The sequence below is a fragment of the Prorops nasuta genome, unplaced genomic scaffold (genome assembly GCF_024137725.1).
Source record: "Prorops nasuta isolate Cenicafe-Biocafe unplaced genomic scaffold, Cenicafe_Pnas_1.2 PNAS00344, whole genome shotgun sequence".
NCBI lineage: Eukaryota > Metazoa > Arthropoda > Insecta > Hymenoptera > Bethylidae > Prorops > Prorops nasuta.
The window spans coordinates 4,570-22,099 of record NW_027117140.1 but is presented as its reverse complement, the minus strand read 5'-3'; the positions used below and the strand labels follow the sequence as shown (position 1 = coordinate 22,099).

Below are 17,530 nucleotides of genomic sequence, written 5' to 3'. Positions count from 1 at the left end.
ATCGTATTTTTCTCTTTTCTCAAAGTCAAGCAGACACATCGTCTAACTAAATGTAAACTATTAGTCTGGAACTGTTAATAACTTTTTGGCCTATTTTTCATTCTTAAGCAAACCTCTACTTGTCACGCAGGAGAGCCGACGATAAGGTTTTCTTTAGTCAGGCGATAACAGTATGAAACCTGATCCTTCGTAATAGAAGTGTAGGGTTGCTAGACATTTCAAGCAAAATTGCAGAAATCAACAAATATTGCAGGTTCTTTTCCAGAGGCGAAAAATCATTTTGAGGAATTTCAGGGGGGAATGAGGGATTTTACATTAATTTTTCCACGCATTCTTCTTTATTCTTTTTTCGGCAGGAAACGGGTCCTGCACTTGTTCACTTAACAGTTAACACTAATATGTTTCTAAACGTTAATTATTATGCGTATACGCTGACCTACATCGATGATCATCAGTATCATCTGGCGTTCAATAAGCAAATATCCATTCAACAATGATTCGTACTATTACAATGCTATTATATATATATATATATATATATATATATATATATATATATATGAAAAATATTACGCAGTTTTAGTTACCTCGTATCATCACCGACGAAAGAAAGCTTGGGTTTCGAGTCATACGATTCGCACTTCTCAACATTCTCCGCAATTTATTTATAGCCTTTTATGACTTTGATCGTAATCTGTTCGAGCACCCTGTAAAAAGATTTGCCCCTCGACGAATCCTGCAATTTACCAAATTCACACTTCTCTCTCTTAAATACATGTACAAAATTGATATTGTTCGTAACGCTTGTACGCCAATTCTTTCAGTCCCTAAAAAACGTAAAAAAGAATATCTTTTTCTTGATTTGCATCACAATTAGCCAGGATGGATGTATCCTGTAGAATTCGTCGTAGTTACATTTTGGAAATTTTAAAAAAGAATCCATTGTAACTTTTATAAAGAGAAAAGCTGTATAATCTTTTCTTAAATATCTTTCGCGATAAATGAGTGTAAACGCATTGGGTTTCTTCTTTTTCGCTGCACTACCGAGCTAGTGCCACTAGTTGAAAAAGATAAGCATAAGCTTTCCATCTCTAACTTAATGCGCTAGTGCAGCAGTGCAGCGACAAAAAACAAACCTATTATAAGACACCTAATACATAAATAGCCGATTATACGTAGAGAAAACGAACGTTAAGACGCATAACTAGTTAATTATATCATTTTTCATTACTTAATATTACATATAAATATATTTATATCACAACCAGAGCTTAAAGTAAAATTCCTAACGACGAATTAAGCGATTTTTAAAACTAAACTCCAGCTTCATAAATTTTATGTCTTTTTCAATTCAATCCTTGTATTTCACGTAATTTCTCTTTCTTTTTTAATTCGCTTCTCGACAATTTATATTCTAAAAACTAAATATAATACAACTTACAAAGTTTTTTCATTTAGAACCAGTGCTTCGTGCTTAAAAAAGATACACGCACAAGTCAGTTTTCATTGATTGCTTGTTACAATTAGGCATAGAACGGCTACGGAAATGATCTTAAGTAATAATGAAGAATAACAACGTTGTCTCCTTTACTATCCCTTTCAAACATACAATTGTATCCCTATAATCGTACTTGATAATCATACTTTGAAGCCTTATTACTTGTAATCATCAATTATTAACAATCGATTTTAATCAACTCGGTTAACAAGTTGACTTTAAATTTGATTTAAGCTATTGAAAAAAAGTCTGTCAAATAAAAGTAAGATATAAAGTTTGGAAACATCCAGCGTTTCCTGAAATCATTAAATTCTCTAATTTTGATAATTTTTCATTTCCCCCGAAAGGCTCTGCCTGAACACAGTAAAAGAAAAACTTACTTTAATATATCCAATTTAGAATAATTATTAAAGCCTTAATTGCAAAACAATAAAGAGATTAGTGCAAATCATTTTAACGTAAAACAGAACGGACATAAAGTAATAAAACGTTCTGTAATTAAGATTTTCTACTGTATATTAGTAGATAATACTTTCATTTTTTTTTGTTTTAATAAAATCAATCATTGTTTCCACAGCATATCCGGATCGATTAATTATCACGGTTTTATATATTACATCAATAAACAATTGATCAATTTGTAAAAATAAATCTAATTAAAATACATTATATCGATCCAGATATTTAACTGTATAAAAATCTATGGAAACAAAAATAGTCTTAAAGCATTACAATTATAGCGACAGATTTCAAGCACACACTAAATCGCTTTTAATCGATTCACACAAATCTTACAAGTAGATATAATATATAATAATAAATTAACGCAGACAGCTTACTTGCTAAAATTCCGATGTTTCAATCTTCGAACGGTGAAAGTCAAAATCTTGAAGACATCACGATAATAATACATTCTACATTGATTTTTTTCGTGGAGGATTTTTCGCACCAGGAACGATAATGTGCTCCTTTTCTTTCATTTGTAAACTTTAGAATGTAAATGAGATCGTATCAATACTGTAAACCACTCAAAGCGTCCGAGCAAAAGTAACAAAAATAATGGCGAACAAAACTGTTTATCAAAAAATCAAATTTTTTACAACTTGCAAAATAATTCTAAACTTTGCATATATAGCATACAATGGTAAATGCGCACCGCATTAATTATAGCAAATGTTCAAGTACTTTTGAATTGAAGTAAACGAATAGTTGCTGTAAATTAAAAAGTATATATGTGATATACAATACATACTATATATTTAACGTCCACAACTTTTGATTCTACATTATTAAATTTAATACGAGAATAAGAAGTGAGTAATAATAATGGCTTTAGTTTTTACCGACGAATATATTTATCAAATCGATAATTTAATGGACAGTGATAAATGTCTTAATATATTATGTGCAAATTGGCCATTTTTCTTAATTCATTTATAGCTAGAAGAAATATTTAATTGCAGTATGTAGGTATAGGAAGCTCTGTCCTATCTATTACAGTGGTTATAGCACAATCATTTAAAAAGAAGTACCAATTTTTAAAATTGTGATGCTAGATTCACAATTATATTGTTGTATTACATGCAATCGAGACTCCAGTAATATATGTATGTACACTTACTCACCTCCTATTAACATATTATTTAGTAGTCTTTATTAAATCTAACAATAAAATGTTTATCCAGATTGACTCCATACGTTTGATTACTTTTAAGACACAGGAATGTGGAATGAAAGTTATTTAGCCAAAATTTGCGAATAGAGAAAATTCCGTTTGAATCGTCTATTTGCTGAAATCTACGACAGGGACATTTATATAAATTCTTTCATTCGAGGATTAATTCTTCTTCGCTGTTGAACTCGGATTCTCGTCTTTGTGTTTCTTCGAGATCTTCTTGTTATCCACGGTTTCTGTGCTCAATTTGGCAGCGCTTTTCTTTTCTAAAATTTCTTTATTCTGCGTTTGTAAGTGCGAAGAAATCTGAGCATTTTCCTTACCACGAACGAGTTTTAGAAAATACGTATGAGGTTTTTCCTCATTGCTTGTCGTGGCAATCTTTAAATCTTTCTCTTGCATCTTCTCCATATCAGGTGCTTCTTTCAGGCACTCGTCACTTTTACTACCGGTAGGTGAATCTTTTTCTTCAGCAATTCTAGGTAACTGCGTACTACCACAGGGATTTGAGATGCTCACGTTAGCCACATTAATCGAAATTCCATGAGATAATTTCGGATAGTCAATAATAGATTTTTGTTCTGCAACAACTTTCTTGTCTGCTTTATCTGTAGCTTCTTTTGCTATATCTGTCGTATCCTCTGGTATATCAATGTGGGATTGCGTTACAGTTACTCGCGATGCTGTTTTGCCAGTTGGGTTCACCAGTGGGGAAATTGATGTTTTTGTCTCTGCTGATCTTGGATGAAGCCTGTCTGGGCTAAGAGCCCTTCGTAGTAAAGGGGATCCTGGTTCGGCTGATTTTGGTCTACCATAACTTTTCTTTTGGTTATTTGGCGTTGATAAGCACACTCCTAGGAAAAATATCATTATTAACGTCTCAAGAAAATGATTAGATTATTATTAAGCAGTGATTTTCTACCTGGACTGTAAGATTGCGTTGTATTTGAGCTGCCAGGTTGATGCCCAGTGGGGAAAGCTAAAGGACTTGGACTTCTAGTGGGGCTGGCCGGAATTGGAGATGGACTTGGTGTTCTTGCCAAAGGAGATAAAGGAATATGACCCACGGATTTCCTTCGGTTTGGAGAATGTATATTCTTCGCGGCTGTATGTAATTTATGCTTCAGACCATGTAAAGTACTCGGTCGTTGGTAGTGAGATTGATTGGACAGATTTGTAATATTTCCTATTGATGCGTTTGATCCTGGGGATGATGAATTTGGACTGGAGCAAGGGCTAGATGTACCCGTTGAATGATATGACTCATTATTCGTTCGGTTTGAAGGTGGTGAAGGAGTACAAACTGATTTCGAAGTTCCAAAGTAAGGCGGGGTTTCCTGAGATCGAGTGAACGATTGAAAAGAACGACTAGGTGTAACCATTGAGGGGGAACAAATTCCAGCTGCCATCTGGGAAAAATTGAAACATAAGTTGAAAATCAATTTCACATGAAAAAAAATGGATATTACAAATTTCAGCACATAAAAATGCGTAAAGTGAAATGTCTCAGTGTTTCATCATGAGTTATGTTGAAATCATAAAAAACTGGAAAAGTTTCTGCAAGAGAGATGAAAGAAGAAATCATACCATAAGTGGAGGTTTGCTGTCACTGGATAGAATGGGTGCTGACAATGGGCAACTGATAGTTAATGGCTGCAATGAAAAATAAAATGCACATAACATAATCAGTGTGCTTACACCATAGCCTTGCTTGTCTTGACTCATAGAGTGTAGAAAATAAACTGTGAGATATAGTCACTTTTAACAAAGAATCTGAATGTAACTTAAAACTCAAATACAATTAGAATTAAGTATAATTGAATGATAATACTCGGTGTTTGAAGATAACAAAGCAAGATAAAAAACAATTAAGATTCAATATACGATACCTGCTGCATTTCTACACTGGCTCTTTTCGAACTTATTCGTTTAAAGAGGGATGTTTTTCGTTTTTTATCAGAATGATCACGTTTCTGCTTCCGCTGCTTGTGCAACGCTTTCCGAGCCATTTTGCTCTGTGTCAAGTCTCTTTTTCGACCACCAGTTTTAATGCTGGTATTTTCTAAAGGTGTACTTCGCAATGTTACGTGATCACCGCCGCTCAACATTAGCTGTAAGACCTGGGTATGATAGAGACCTTGGACTGGCTCGCCATTTATGTGAGTTATCAAGTCACCAGGTCTAAGGCCAGCTTCAAACGCGGGACTAGCTGGATCAACCGCCTGTAAGATCATTGATAAAAATTAATCAAGACTTTCTTTTGTACTCTGAGTTATTAATAATGGTTACGTTTTTCAAAGTTAACTGCAAGTTTCACAAATACTTTAAAATTTTTATATTTTATATTACATATTATAGGGAGGGTAGTAAAACAGCACTGGCAATGAATTTTGAATTACGGCTAATATATGTAGTAATTTACCATAACTAAATGATGCATGGTGTAAAAATCACTGTCCCCATAGTACACCCTAATAGTATGCACTGTGAAACCAAAGCCATGGGGTCCTCTTCGAATGATTATCGGAGGCTTTAAAGTAGTGACAAGAGGACTTAGTTCGCGGCAGGGTGATGTATCCCGGGAAGAAGCAGTTGACGATCCACCAGGTGATTCAATTTGTTGAGCATTGAAAGGTGTATCATCTAAGAAAAGAAAGATCAATTAGAAATCATACTAATAAAACTAAAGTTAACCGAAAGCACATAGGAAGTAATCGATTTATTACATGAAAAATCATTTGTTGGAATAACCAGCGATAATCCGCTTGTCGAGGCTGATTTAATGACTGATCTTGACTTCTGTTTTACCGCGGATAATGACGGATTAAATGATTCAAATGAATCGGTACTAGAATTATGCTTGTCCTCAGATATATCTCTGTTAGCTGCTGCCAAATCCAATCTATAAAAAAATGTAATGAGATTATTGAATTTAAAAGGTTTAATTAAACAATGAGTATGCGAATACTAGTTCACATGTCTTATGATGCGAATAATTGACTCACATATGTTCATCGTCAACTGATATACTGAACCTGGGCAGCTTATCGCGAGAGTGTGTGTGGCGCTTTCTTTGAATCTGGGGACTAATTTCATCGGATTCTGTCTGCGATGAATCTGGAGTACTTAAATTTAACATTGTGCCTTCTAATCGAGTATTTTTCATAGTAGGCTCGGAACCAACTACCGTGGCAGGACTGCTAGATGACGTATTCGATTTATCATTTTTATTTAAGGTTTCATAGACGCTTTTTCTCGACGAAGGAGGTCTTCCTTTGTCCAGCAAGTTTGCATTGAACTTGTTCTGTGGAGTGCTCGTCGTATTTCCAAAGGATAACTGAGCCATTGTACGCTCCAACTCGGTATGATATTGTTTTTTATCTGGATCTGTTTCGGAGTGCAATTGAGGTGGACGGGTTTGTGAGATTTTTCGAGACTGAGGTGAATAAGATGAGAAAGAGCCAAATAAAGGTGAGTCGTCAGTGTCATCTGTGTCATCGCCAATATCGTGATTGTATCTATCCATTCGAGCTAAAAATGAAATTTAATAAGTACACAAATCATATGAATGTAGAATGAATCAATACTCACTATCAAAGTAACTAGTATCGTCTTCGTTCACTAGCTGAGGTACAAATTCAGCCTTCTGTCTAAGTAAACTGTTCCAATTAACACCATAGAAGTAAGGATGCTCTTTGACTTCGTGAGAACCACTCGTGCCCAATCGTTCTCTAGGACTTTGCTGAAGCAGAGCTGTTATTATATCTTTTGCCTCAGGTTGAACAGGCCAATCATTTTCATCGGGCCACTCAATGTCATCGTTAACCGTATGGGCGAATAATTCCTCTGGTGTTTCACCAAAAAATGGTACACAGCCTATTAGAAATTCGTAAAGTATTATGCCCATTGACCACCAGTCGACTGGTTTGCCATATCCTTGGCGAAGAATAACTTCTGGCGCAATATATTCTGGAGTGCCAAAGACTTGCTTGTCAGAGAACTGTCTTGTATCCCTATCGATGTATCCTTCGTATAGATTTGTCGCTAAAGACATTAATCCCATTTTGCTCAATCCAAAATCAGTTAGTTTAATATGTCCTAAAGCAGTTATAAGTAAATTATCAGGTTTCAAATCACGATGAACGATTCCGTAGCTGTGAAGATACTCGACGGCTAAGACTGTTTCAGCAAAATAAAATCTCGCCATGTCCGGTGGCAAAGGGCCAATATTTTTTAGCAGGTTGGCACAGTCACCTCCTTCAACGTATTCCATTACCAAGCACAAATGTTTCTTCGTTTCGAAACTACAATACATAGAGACCACGAACGGATTATCCGTGAAGCTCATAATATCGCGTTCGGCAAACACCTGCTCGACTTGATTACGCAGCATCAAATTGTTTTTGTTGATCTTCTTCATGGCGAATCGCTGCCTCGTGGTCTTTTCTTTGACTAAATAAACTGCGCCGTATGCGCCATTGCTGATGAGTTTGAGAACCTCGTAATCACTCTCGCATGGCACGCGTTGAAACTTATCATCCTCTTTGTTTGGACTAGATGTACATTGTAAATTGCTGTCGCTCGAGCTAGCTGAATCCTCCAATTTATTCAAGTCGTCCTGCAATTCCGATATCGGATCTCGATTTAACGACAGCTGATTAATAATGTACTGCGGAATATCAGTTTTTATGCCAGCATTAATTTTAGCCTGACCTTCGGCTTGCTCGAGCAAATGATAAAACTCCTCTGGGTCAAATTCGAGACACTCCAATAAACGCGCTGGTCTTGATATGACCAGTAAAAGCTTTTTAATCAATCCTGTCAATCTTGTTGCAGCTTCTAACGACTTATCCTTTGTTTCCATTAACAAATGCTCCAAATTCTCACTCATCTCATAAAAATATCTTCTTGTTATTAGTTTCTCCTGTGATTTTTGCAAGCAATCCCTCGCCATCTCGATTACTTGGTGATGCACGAATCTTAAAATTGGCAATGAATCCGGTGTCATATGTGCTATTTCGTTTTCGTCGATCTCTTTATTTTCATTAATAAAGTTTGTCAGTCGTTCCTCCATTTGTTGCGTAGCTTTTGGAAATCTTTCCTTGTAAAGAGTATTCATCATAACTATCTCACTGTCAAGAACTGGCGATCGGCTTGGACTACTGTAAATTGCAAAAAGTCGAAAAGATAAGAATTATTTGTAATATGCGCAAAATATTATGGATGATTGAATAAATATAAAATTAACTCAATGAGACCTTAAGCTTCGTGATCGCGGACGGTGTAAAGGAGATTTTCGACCTTCCTCGTCGAGACTGAATGGAATACTCCCAGGAATACTACCTGGGAATCCAGGATGAGACGAGCACGGTGTGCCTGGTTTGGAAAAATGGCAAGACAACATACGCAGCTCGTCTTTCGTAGGAACATTTGGCAGTTGGTGCAAACGTTCTTGGCTGGAGCACTGGGACTAAAAAGATTTGATGAGGATTTGAGTAGATTAACAGAGATTACAATATTTACCGAAACATTGCTTGATCCTGGAGTAGTTCCATATCCACTTGAAGGTAAGCTAGCAACAGACCATCTTCTACCATCCCCAGTCCCAGTGGCACCAGCTCCAATCCTTAAATTTATTTTTTTCTTTATATATTTCTTATACATTATTATTTCCAATATCTTATAGACCATTTTGATAATTGGTTAAAGGTGACAGTGGATTTGTTATTCATTCTATCCTTCTATTTATAAACATTCCAATATAGTATACACAGTGTCATCACCTACCTTATTGAGTAACTAATCTTAAGATAAAGCTATATGAAATAAAAAGAGAATTAGGCTCACAAAAGTAAATACCTTTTAATTGGAGCAAAAGCAAAATGTGGACTGGATGACATCCTAGGACTTTCTAGAGGACTGCCTACGATCGGGATGAATGCTATATTGAAAATTAGCAGTGGTGAACATTAATCTTGTATATAATGTAAAAAAATTGAAAATAATAAAACTGACAGGGTTTTTTCTCATACAAAAAAGTTTCTAAACTATGAAAATGTTCTATAATTCTATAAAACTAATTTAGAATTTAAACAGCATGAATGTTGTTTATCATTGAGTGTCAACATAAACATTATACATATACCATTATTTTTAAAATAGAACTCTTGCCAAAAAACTTATGTAAGACAAGTAAAAATGATTGAAATTATAAATGACAGTTAGCATTATCTATTACGTACCAGACAGAGGAGAGTGACAGCGTGGTAGTGTAGGTGATGTGGTAGCAATAAAGGATTTTCTGTGAGCTGCCTTTATCGAACGTCGTGGAATGTTAAAGTCACGCTGTATAAAATTAGTTAAAAGTAATAAAATATAATTATTAAGTCCATAATAAGATTAATATCTTAAATGATTAAGAATGTTCTGCTGACCATGTGAACTGATAGAGAAGGTGCAGATTTTCCAATTGCAGAATTTCTCATTCTAACCAAATTAGAAAGCTCTCCACTTGCTGTAAAGCAAATAAAAACATGAGTTTCCTATTCTACCGAGAATAACCAATAAAAATAAAAACTAACCTGGTTGAACTGGGGCTTCCTTACTTTCTACCTTAGGTAATATAGGGCCCTTATGTAATTCTGAATCAGTATTACTTGTAGCTTCATCAGCTTCAGGCTGGTCAAAGACAAGCACCCTTGCTGAATTGCCATGGGAACGCAGACGGGGTCTGCTTGGTCTGTGCTTAGGCTGATCCATTATGTCACTTTAACACCTTTCACGCTTTCATACACTAACTAATTATAATAACATAAAAAGCATTTATATTGAATTTTGTAATAATTAAAACAATAGTATTCTTAAGTATTAGCATAGTATCTATTCAGAGTAAAACAATGATAAAAACCAATAGAAACATGAAACCTTTTTACTCAGATACTCATTTTGGATCAAGAATCTTTGAAAAATTAAAGGGTAGATAACATAATGTTATGTGTAAAATATCTTGGAATATTAATTGTTTACTTTAGAAAAAATAAAGTTAATTAAAGTAGTCTATTTGAAAATATTAATGAAAACCTTTTAAAGCTTTAGAGCAGAATTTCATATGGCTATTTAATGTTTTTTAAAGAAAATTTGAGTAGAAAAGGTTTGTAAAGAGAAATAATGAGGCAAGAAAAAGGGAGCGTTATAAAAATTGTCAATTTTACAAGGATGAAATAAAAGAAAGAACTAAGGAGATTGGTATTTGGTGACAGAAATATTGAAAATAAACTCTCACCTGGTGGGGGTCCTTTGGGAACGTCCGGGAATACTTTACCGTTTTCGGAAGAGAAAACGCGAAACTTAGTTAAGTGAACATGACGATGGCGACAATGGAAATAGAGAAATGACGAGAGGCGACATTGCCAGATTGAATTAACATTTTTCCGCGATATTTCCCGGGAACGGGTAAGCTTAGTCCCGGGCACAGAATTTTTCACGACCAAATTAATTGCAGAACCTCCGCGGCTACCATGAGTTCTGCTGCTTCTGACTCATGATGGACGTAAACACATGCGCACACGTGTACGGACACACACATGCGTGCTTAACTTTCCAACACAACGCTATAACACGCGTTTGTTGTATATGTACACACACACATATACACGTTAGAACGAAAGTTTCTTGTTGCTCATAATGACTTATGCATACTCAGCGATTTGCTGTTCTGCGCTTACTCGGTACTCCATCGACTCCATCGTGCATTATTACTGCCAAGCTGAGGGACTGACAACCGAAGCCAGTGGCGGGGGAATAGAAACACACTTTCGTTGAATGTCCCCATGTGACCACATTTATAGCGTGTGCCACCGGGTAATCTTAGTTAAAGAATTGGGGAGAATGGGGGTATATGCGTATATGGCGATATACCATTGTGTACGTGCAATGGTGTGCATCCGTGATAGATTGCAGACGCTTTTAGACCTCCCACTATGCCTTTATAGGCTGCGTTCGAGAAATTACTGCTACTGCATACGAGGTAAGCGCGGATGAGGGGACGACGACACTTTGCCACCCATTACAGGAACTTTTTGTCTACAGCGTTGGCAGCACTGAGAGCACAAAGAGTGTTAATCTTTCAAGATAGCATCTATTCAACTGTATTTTAAGAGCTTGTTAAATTGTAAATTTAGAGAACTTCAAATTCTCAACATAAACACAATACGCACTAGGCACTGACAGTATTTACAATTTTTAATGTTATTCCACTGTTTTTTAAGAGATTATTTAATTCTAAATTGAAGAAAGTTCAAATTCACAACATAAACACAACACACGCACTAGGCACTGACGGTATTTACGATTTTTAATGTTATGCCACTGTATTTTAAGAGCTTGTTTAATTTTAAATTAAGAAAAGTTCAATTTCATAGCATAAACACAAAATACGCACTAGGCACAGACAATATTTACGATTTTTGAAATTATTCCACTGCATTTTATGACATTATTTAATTATAAACCGAAGAAAGTTCAAATTCACAAAAAAACGGAACACACACTAGGCACTGACAGTTTTTACGATTTTTAATGATATTCTACTGTTTTTAAAGAGATTATTTAATTCAAAAAAGAAAGTTCAAATTTACAATATAGACATAAAACACGCAATAGGCACTGAAAGTATTTACGATTTTTTAATCTTATTCTTCTGTATTTTAAGAGATTTTCTAATTCTAAATTGATAAAAGCACGTATTGACAGCATAAACACAACATATGCACTAAAAGCTGACAACATTCACGACTTTTGAATTTATTAAAGTCTATTTTGATAAATTATTTAGTCAAAAATTGAGAAAAGCACGAATTCACAACACTAGCACAGCAAGTGCACTAAATACTGACAATATTCATGACTTCTGAGTTTACTAAAGTGCATTTTGATAAATTAATTAGTCGAAATTTGAGAAAAGTTCGAATATGTGTCACAAACAGCACGCGCACCAGACACTGACGTTTTTCACGAATTTTTCACTCATTTCACTGTATTTTGGAATAATTTTGGATTCTGAATGTAGAGAAGCAGGAATTTCGTCGGGCCTCTTTTTTCACTTTTTCTCACTTTTCGCGCGCCCCGGTGCACTCTCCACGCTTATCATCGATTATTTCGCCGAAATTCCTGCTTCTCTACGCATTCAGAATCCAAAATTATTCCAAAATACAGTGAAATGAGTGAGAAATTCGTGAGAAACGTCAGTGCGTGGTGCGCGCGGTGTGTTTATGATCCGTATTCGAACTTTTCTCAGATTATAATTAAATTATTTTATAAAGTATAGTGTGATAAGTAGAAAAATTGTAAATATCGTCAGTGCTTAGTGCTTGCAGTGTTTTTGTCATCTATATATTTGCTTTTCTCAACTTTAAATCAAATAATCTCCCAAATTACTACGAAATAAGTTAAAAATTCGTGAAAAATGTCAGTGCCGGATGCGCGCGGTGTGTTGTGATACATATTCAAACTTTTCTCAGTTTTTAATAATATAATATCTTAAAATATACAGTGAAATAAGTTCAAACTGGTGAAAAACATTAATGTCTAGTGCGTGTGATGGGTTTTGGTTTTATGAATTCGTACTTTTCATAATTTATAATTAAAAAATCTCTTAAAATACAGTGAAATAAAATAAAAATTCGTGAAAAACGTCAGTGTCTGGTGCGCGTGCTGTTTGTGACACATATTCGAACTTTTCTCACAATTTTTGACTAAATAATTTGTCAAAATGCACTTTAGTAAATTCAGAAGTCGTGAATATTGTCAGTATTTAGTGCGTGTGCTGTTTGTGCTGTCAACATGTGTTTTTCTCATATTATAATTAAAGAATGTTTTAACATACAGTGGAATAACATTAAAAATTTTAAATACTGTCAGTGCGTAGTGCGTATTTTGTATTTATGTTGTGAATTTGAACTTTCTCCAATTTATAATTAAATAATCTCTTAAAATGCGGTGGAATAACATTAAAATTCGTAAATACTGTCAGTGCCTAGTGCGTGTTTTGTATTTATGTTATAAATTTGATATTTTTTATAATTTACAATTAAACAAGCTCTTAAAATAAAGTGGAATAACTTTAATTATTGTAAATACTGTCAGTGCCTTGTGCGTGTGTTGTGTTTATGTTGTGAATTTGAACTTTCCTCAATTTATAATAGAGCAATCTCTTAAAATACAGTGGAATGGATCCTATCTTGAAAATATTCTTTGTTCTCTCAGTGCTGCCAACTCTGTGGACAAATAGTTCTGGTAATGAGTGTGTAAAGTGTCGCAGTCCCGCGCAAATAAATAAGAGCACTGGTGTCTTTTCAAAGCGGTTCCTAAAAGCATCGAAAAATTAAGGAAAAGCCATACCTGGCACCTGGCGATTTTTAGCATGCTTTTTTTACACTTTCTACATTTTTCTTATTTCTATCTTTATCCTTTGTATAAGTTGACACTGTAAAAAGTGCACAAAAGACAATAAATATAACGAGTCTCGAATAAAACAAACGGTCCTAATGAGCCGTACATACTGTAACTGGCAGTAAATTTTTGAACTTACCTATATTCGTTGTTAAAGTTTGAAGGGAGCTTTGATTACTATAATATAAGTCACGTAAATTGTAGATTTCAATGCTTTTTTTAGCTCGAGTGACGAATGAAGATATGGCTATAAACAGCCATGTATTTACTAAGGCCGAGTCCTACCAAAGTCTAATTAATTAAAGTGGTATAGTATCCGTTACGTGAACTATACTACTTTAAGTAGTTACTGGTTGTTAGTGATACAGTTCATGTTACGTGTACTATATTAATTTAATTAATTAAACTTTGGTAGGACTCGGCCTAAAACAGAAAATAAAATTAGTGCTAGGGGTGTTGTTGCAGGACAAGGTCCCTGTTTTACCCTAGCATAGGTCGGTAAATTAGTAATCTGGAAGATGGTAGAAACATTGTTACCTCTCCTTTCACATCCTTAATAAATTTCTTAAAAAATTCTTCTTATTGTAATGTTGATAATACAAATTGTCAATTGTTACAATATTGCATTTTCAACGCTATAAGTTAAGAATTGCGTGAATTGCGTTATTTTGGTTGATTTCAATAAAACATACTGAGACCAATTTTTAGCTTAGCTAATACCTAAGAAGAAAACCATGCTAAGTATTGGATTGAAGATTAAAGTTAGACAATTGATCTTAATTAAGACTGTACTAAGCTTAAGCTACATTATTGATAACGACCTTTATGTCAGATACTATTTAGAAAAAACTCAAAAATTACTAGTCTTCCTGCAAAAGGCAATAAGATTATTAATACAAAATAGTGTAAAAATACACATCCACATAAAGGATGCGTCTAAATAATCATTTAAATAGCATATACATACCAGTACAGTACAGAAACGTTCCTGAAACGTCCTGCTTATCAAATTAATTCCAGGAATGTTTCAGAAACGTTTCTAAAACTATGTGTGCTATATGCAAATTTACAGTGTTAAATTAAATATTTAGTTATTGCAAAAATAACTAGATTAACAAACTATAGATTCGACTACAATTTACTATTTTATAAACAAAATACAAGTCAAATATTTAATTGAGTCAAAATGTAAAATAATTTAATTGAAGTAATTATATTTTTCGCATTTTAGCATTATACTTTTGAAGTAGAATTGAAGATTTTATAAAAATGAAATAATATACAAATTCTTAACCAATTAAATAAATAAGAAACGCATCTATTTCAATTTTTTTCAAATGATATAGTTCTTATACTTTGGTTTCGTCAAAAAGAGAAACCAAAAGTAATTGAAAAATTTGGAATTATGCATATATTTATGTAATTGATGAAACGTTTGAATTCGTATATCTAATTATGCAAATACGTCTCTAACTAATGATCATATCACATATATTTTTGGAAGATCAAAGATGGAAGAATGCATTTATACAATTGGCATATCTTGTCCGTACAAGTTTTTAACAGTTAAATAACAAAAATGTGGCTTTTATTAATGGTATAAAATAATTGAAGTTGCACCGTGGCTAATTTAAATGGCAAAACATCCCAACCGAATAATTTGTTATTTATTCGATTATATTAAAACGAGCCTCCGTGAATTTACTTCGGATTTTAATAGTTTTCATTTTATTTGATTATCGTTTTAGTTTCCCGGTGTTGTGAATTTACTTGTATCTCCTTAATCTTTCTTCAAAGTTGCTTATTTAACGAATCATCTTAAAAATATCATCAAAATTATTTTATAATTTACACTTTAAGCGTATATATATAAAACGTGACACATGTATTCTTTTAACTTTTCTCGCTATGATTTGAATTCTTTCATTTTTTCAGCAAATGCCCAGCATTTACATAGGTAATACGAAATATTTAATTTGTAATGACCGTCGTTGGTCAGTGACGGTATACGTTATAAGAAGATAAGATGATGTCGTCGGGGTCCGTGCCAGATAATCTGAATTTGACTACAATGGGCGTTTGTTTTTATTTTTCATTGTGTATTGTGTACTAAATACGGGCTTGATACCACAAGCATTATTCACTTACACCCTGTTTACCTTTATCTCCGTTGTTAAATGCTCCTTTTTATATTCAATTTTAATCCAATTGTTATTAAACATTAAAAAAGTGAACACAGAAACAAATTAAGCAAGGAGGTAAAATCCACAGACAATTTAAATCCCTGTGTAACAACGAATATGCAGTATAGGTGAATTATTGTAAATACGTATTAGCAAATACGATTTTAGTGCTCCGATGAGCGATGACCACTCAGTGGTCGAGGCCTATGTTAATGGAATAATAATTAAAAGCGAATATTAACATACATTATCAGGTTGAAATTTTCAACTTTTGCGTAAATTAACATTGCACATTCGAAATGATATTAACGTCTTTATAGAAAGGCGTACATTTGCTTTTAATGTTACTCTCCTTTATAAATAACGGTAAGGATTCCCGTGTTAATGCAATCTTGTATCAATTTTGGTCATCTTTGTTATATATAGAATGCATGGAGCGTCGATAAGATGCGAATTAATATATTCTTATATTAATAATATATTAGTCTCTGAGTAGAGGTTATTTTATGAAAACTTTAGAGGTACGAATGTGAGAATCGGATTTTCCAAATTGGTTGCTAAAGTCGAATTCCCTAATAGATGCTGTAACATACATCTTCCGAAATGATATATTTTAATAATTTACCTGTCATCTTTCATTTGAATCAAGATCAGAAAGTACCGGGCTCTAGCTTATTTTATTAATTCAATTGAAAATTTGTGCGCAACCTCATTCAAAGGTGATGAGTCTACTTGTGTAAGGAAGACAGGGTGTGAGAATTGGCGGTATATATATATATATATACGGTATACTATCGTGTTTCTTGATATTGAAATAGCATATCAAACGCGATATGAATAAGAGACAATTCTTATGAATCAATTTTTGTTACGAATAATTTAATGCAATAAAGAATGGGTAAAGTGTTGGAAATAATTAATAAGACTCGGATAACTCGGGTGTAAAGACCTATAAAACGGGTTTTGCGCGTTCGAAGATCTGATATGATACGTGTGGGAAAAAAGGAATCGATTGATTTTATATATCGGATACAAATTAGAGGAAAGATGTCTTAATATAAGTCTGTATAGTTATAAAGTTTCCATAAAGATAGGCGGTCTCGGAAAGGCTGAGGGCTCCTTTTACGGCATCGGGCGTTCACGCAGCCATAATCACATGGACTTGGTTAAACGAGCTGCCATAAAATTTTAGACGATGTCATTAGCCTTATAAGCGCAAGGCCTCCCTTCGAGGCAGTCTTGGATTTTTCTATATACCCTTGATATTGCTCGAATTTTTACTCTTCGCCATTCCCGCATTTTCATCGACACACAAGAATAAAGCTGCCTATGTCAAATGAAATTTAACTGGTTGCGCACTTGACGGCGGATGGCAAATCGACCAACGGTTCGAAAGTTACAGTAAGGATGAGTAGTGCATCGGTATTCCCTTTTTTTTCCAGCCATTCCGTTATGATTTGTCACGTACTGGGTGGCGAACGATTAAGTTACATTTGCAATTTCACGCAAAGCTCTTTTCCCTTGGACAGCTGTGCGCCACTACCCATATAGCAAAACTACCTTACCCCCTCCCCCACAATAAGAAGGACGAATCGCGCGCCAAATTACTCCTGGTCCTCCGGTCCGTGGATAATCGTCATTCTTGTTTCCGTAAAAAATTCTTTTTACGTATTATAACGTACAAAAGGAAGAGCGGCGTCACACACTATATATATATATATATAT

The 17,530-nt window shown here is 34.2% G+C and overlaps 1 protein-coding gene across 3 annotated transcripts; it reads right to left on the bottom strand.

Annotated features, from left to right (window-relative positions):
* Positions 1-140: 140 nt before the first annotated feature.
* LOC136785427 (microtubule-associated serine/threonine-protein kinase 3-like) lies at positions 141-10,812 on the bottom strand. 3 transcript variants are annotated; one of them, XM_066746465.1, is made up of 15 exons: positions 10,456-10,811; positions 9,755-9,970; positions 9,608-9,687; positions 9,416-9,518; positions 9,033-9,114; positions 8,697-8,799; positions 8,432-8,643; positions 6,765-8,335; positions 6,179-6,704; positions 5,900-6,075; positions 5,596-5,816; positions 5,063-5,395; positions 4,761-4,826; positions 4,096-4,582; positions 142-4,027 (listed from the first exon to the last, which is right to left on the bottom strand). In XM_066746465.1, the coding sequence occupies exons 2-15, from the start codon at positions 9,930-9,932 to the stop codon at positions 3,336-3,338; spliced, it is 4,830 nt and encodes a 1,609-aa protein (XP_066602562.1). In that variant the 5' UTR covers positions 9,933-9,970; positions 10,456-10,811; the 3' UTR covers positions 142-3,335. The 3 variants fall into 3 exon arrangements, with proteins under 3 accessions (XP_066602564.1, XP_066602562.1, XP_066602563.1); XM_066746466.1 differs by having other exon boundaries at positions 6,209-6,704; XM_066746467.1 differs by lacking the exon at positions 4,761-4,826 and having other exon boundaries at positions 141-4,027; positions 10,456-10,812.
* Between the last annotated feature and the right edge of the window lie 6,718 nt (positions 10,813-17,530).

What these genes read in the sequence shown, in the direction of transcription:
- LOC136785427 (XM_066746465.1), bottom strand. Translation starts at nt 9,932, where the DNA reads ATGGATCAGCCTAAGCACAGACCAAGCAGACCCCGTCTGCGTTCCCAT. An exon ending in TCAGTTGACGATGAACATAT is followed by an intron (nt 6,076 to 6,178) that starts GTGAGTCAATTA and finishes ATTTTTTTATAG; the next exon opens with ATTGGATTTGGCAGCAGCTA. An exon ending in TCCAACAAATGATTTTTCAT is followed by an intron (nt 5,817 to 5,899) that starts GTAATAAATCGA and finishes TTCTTTTCTTAG; the next exon opens with ATGATACACCTTTCAATGCT.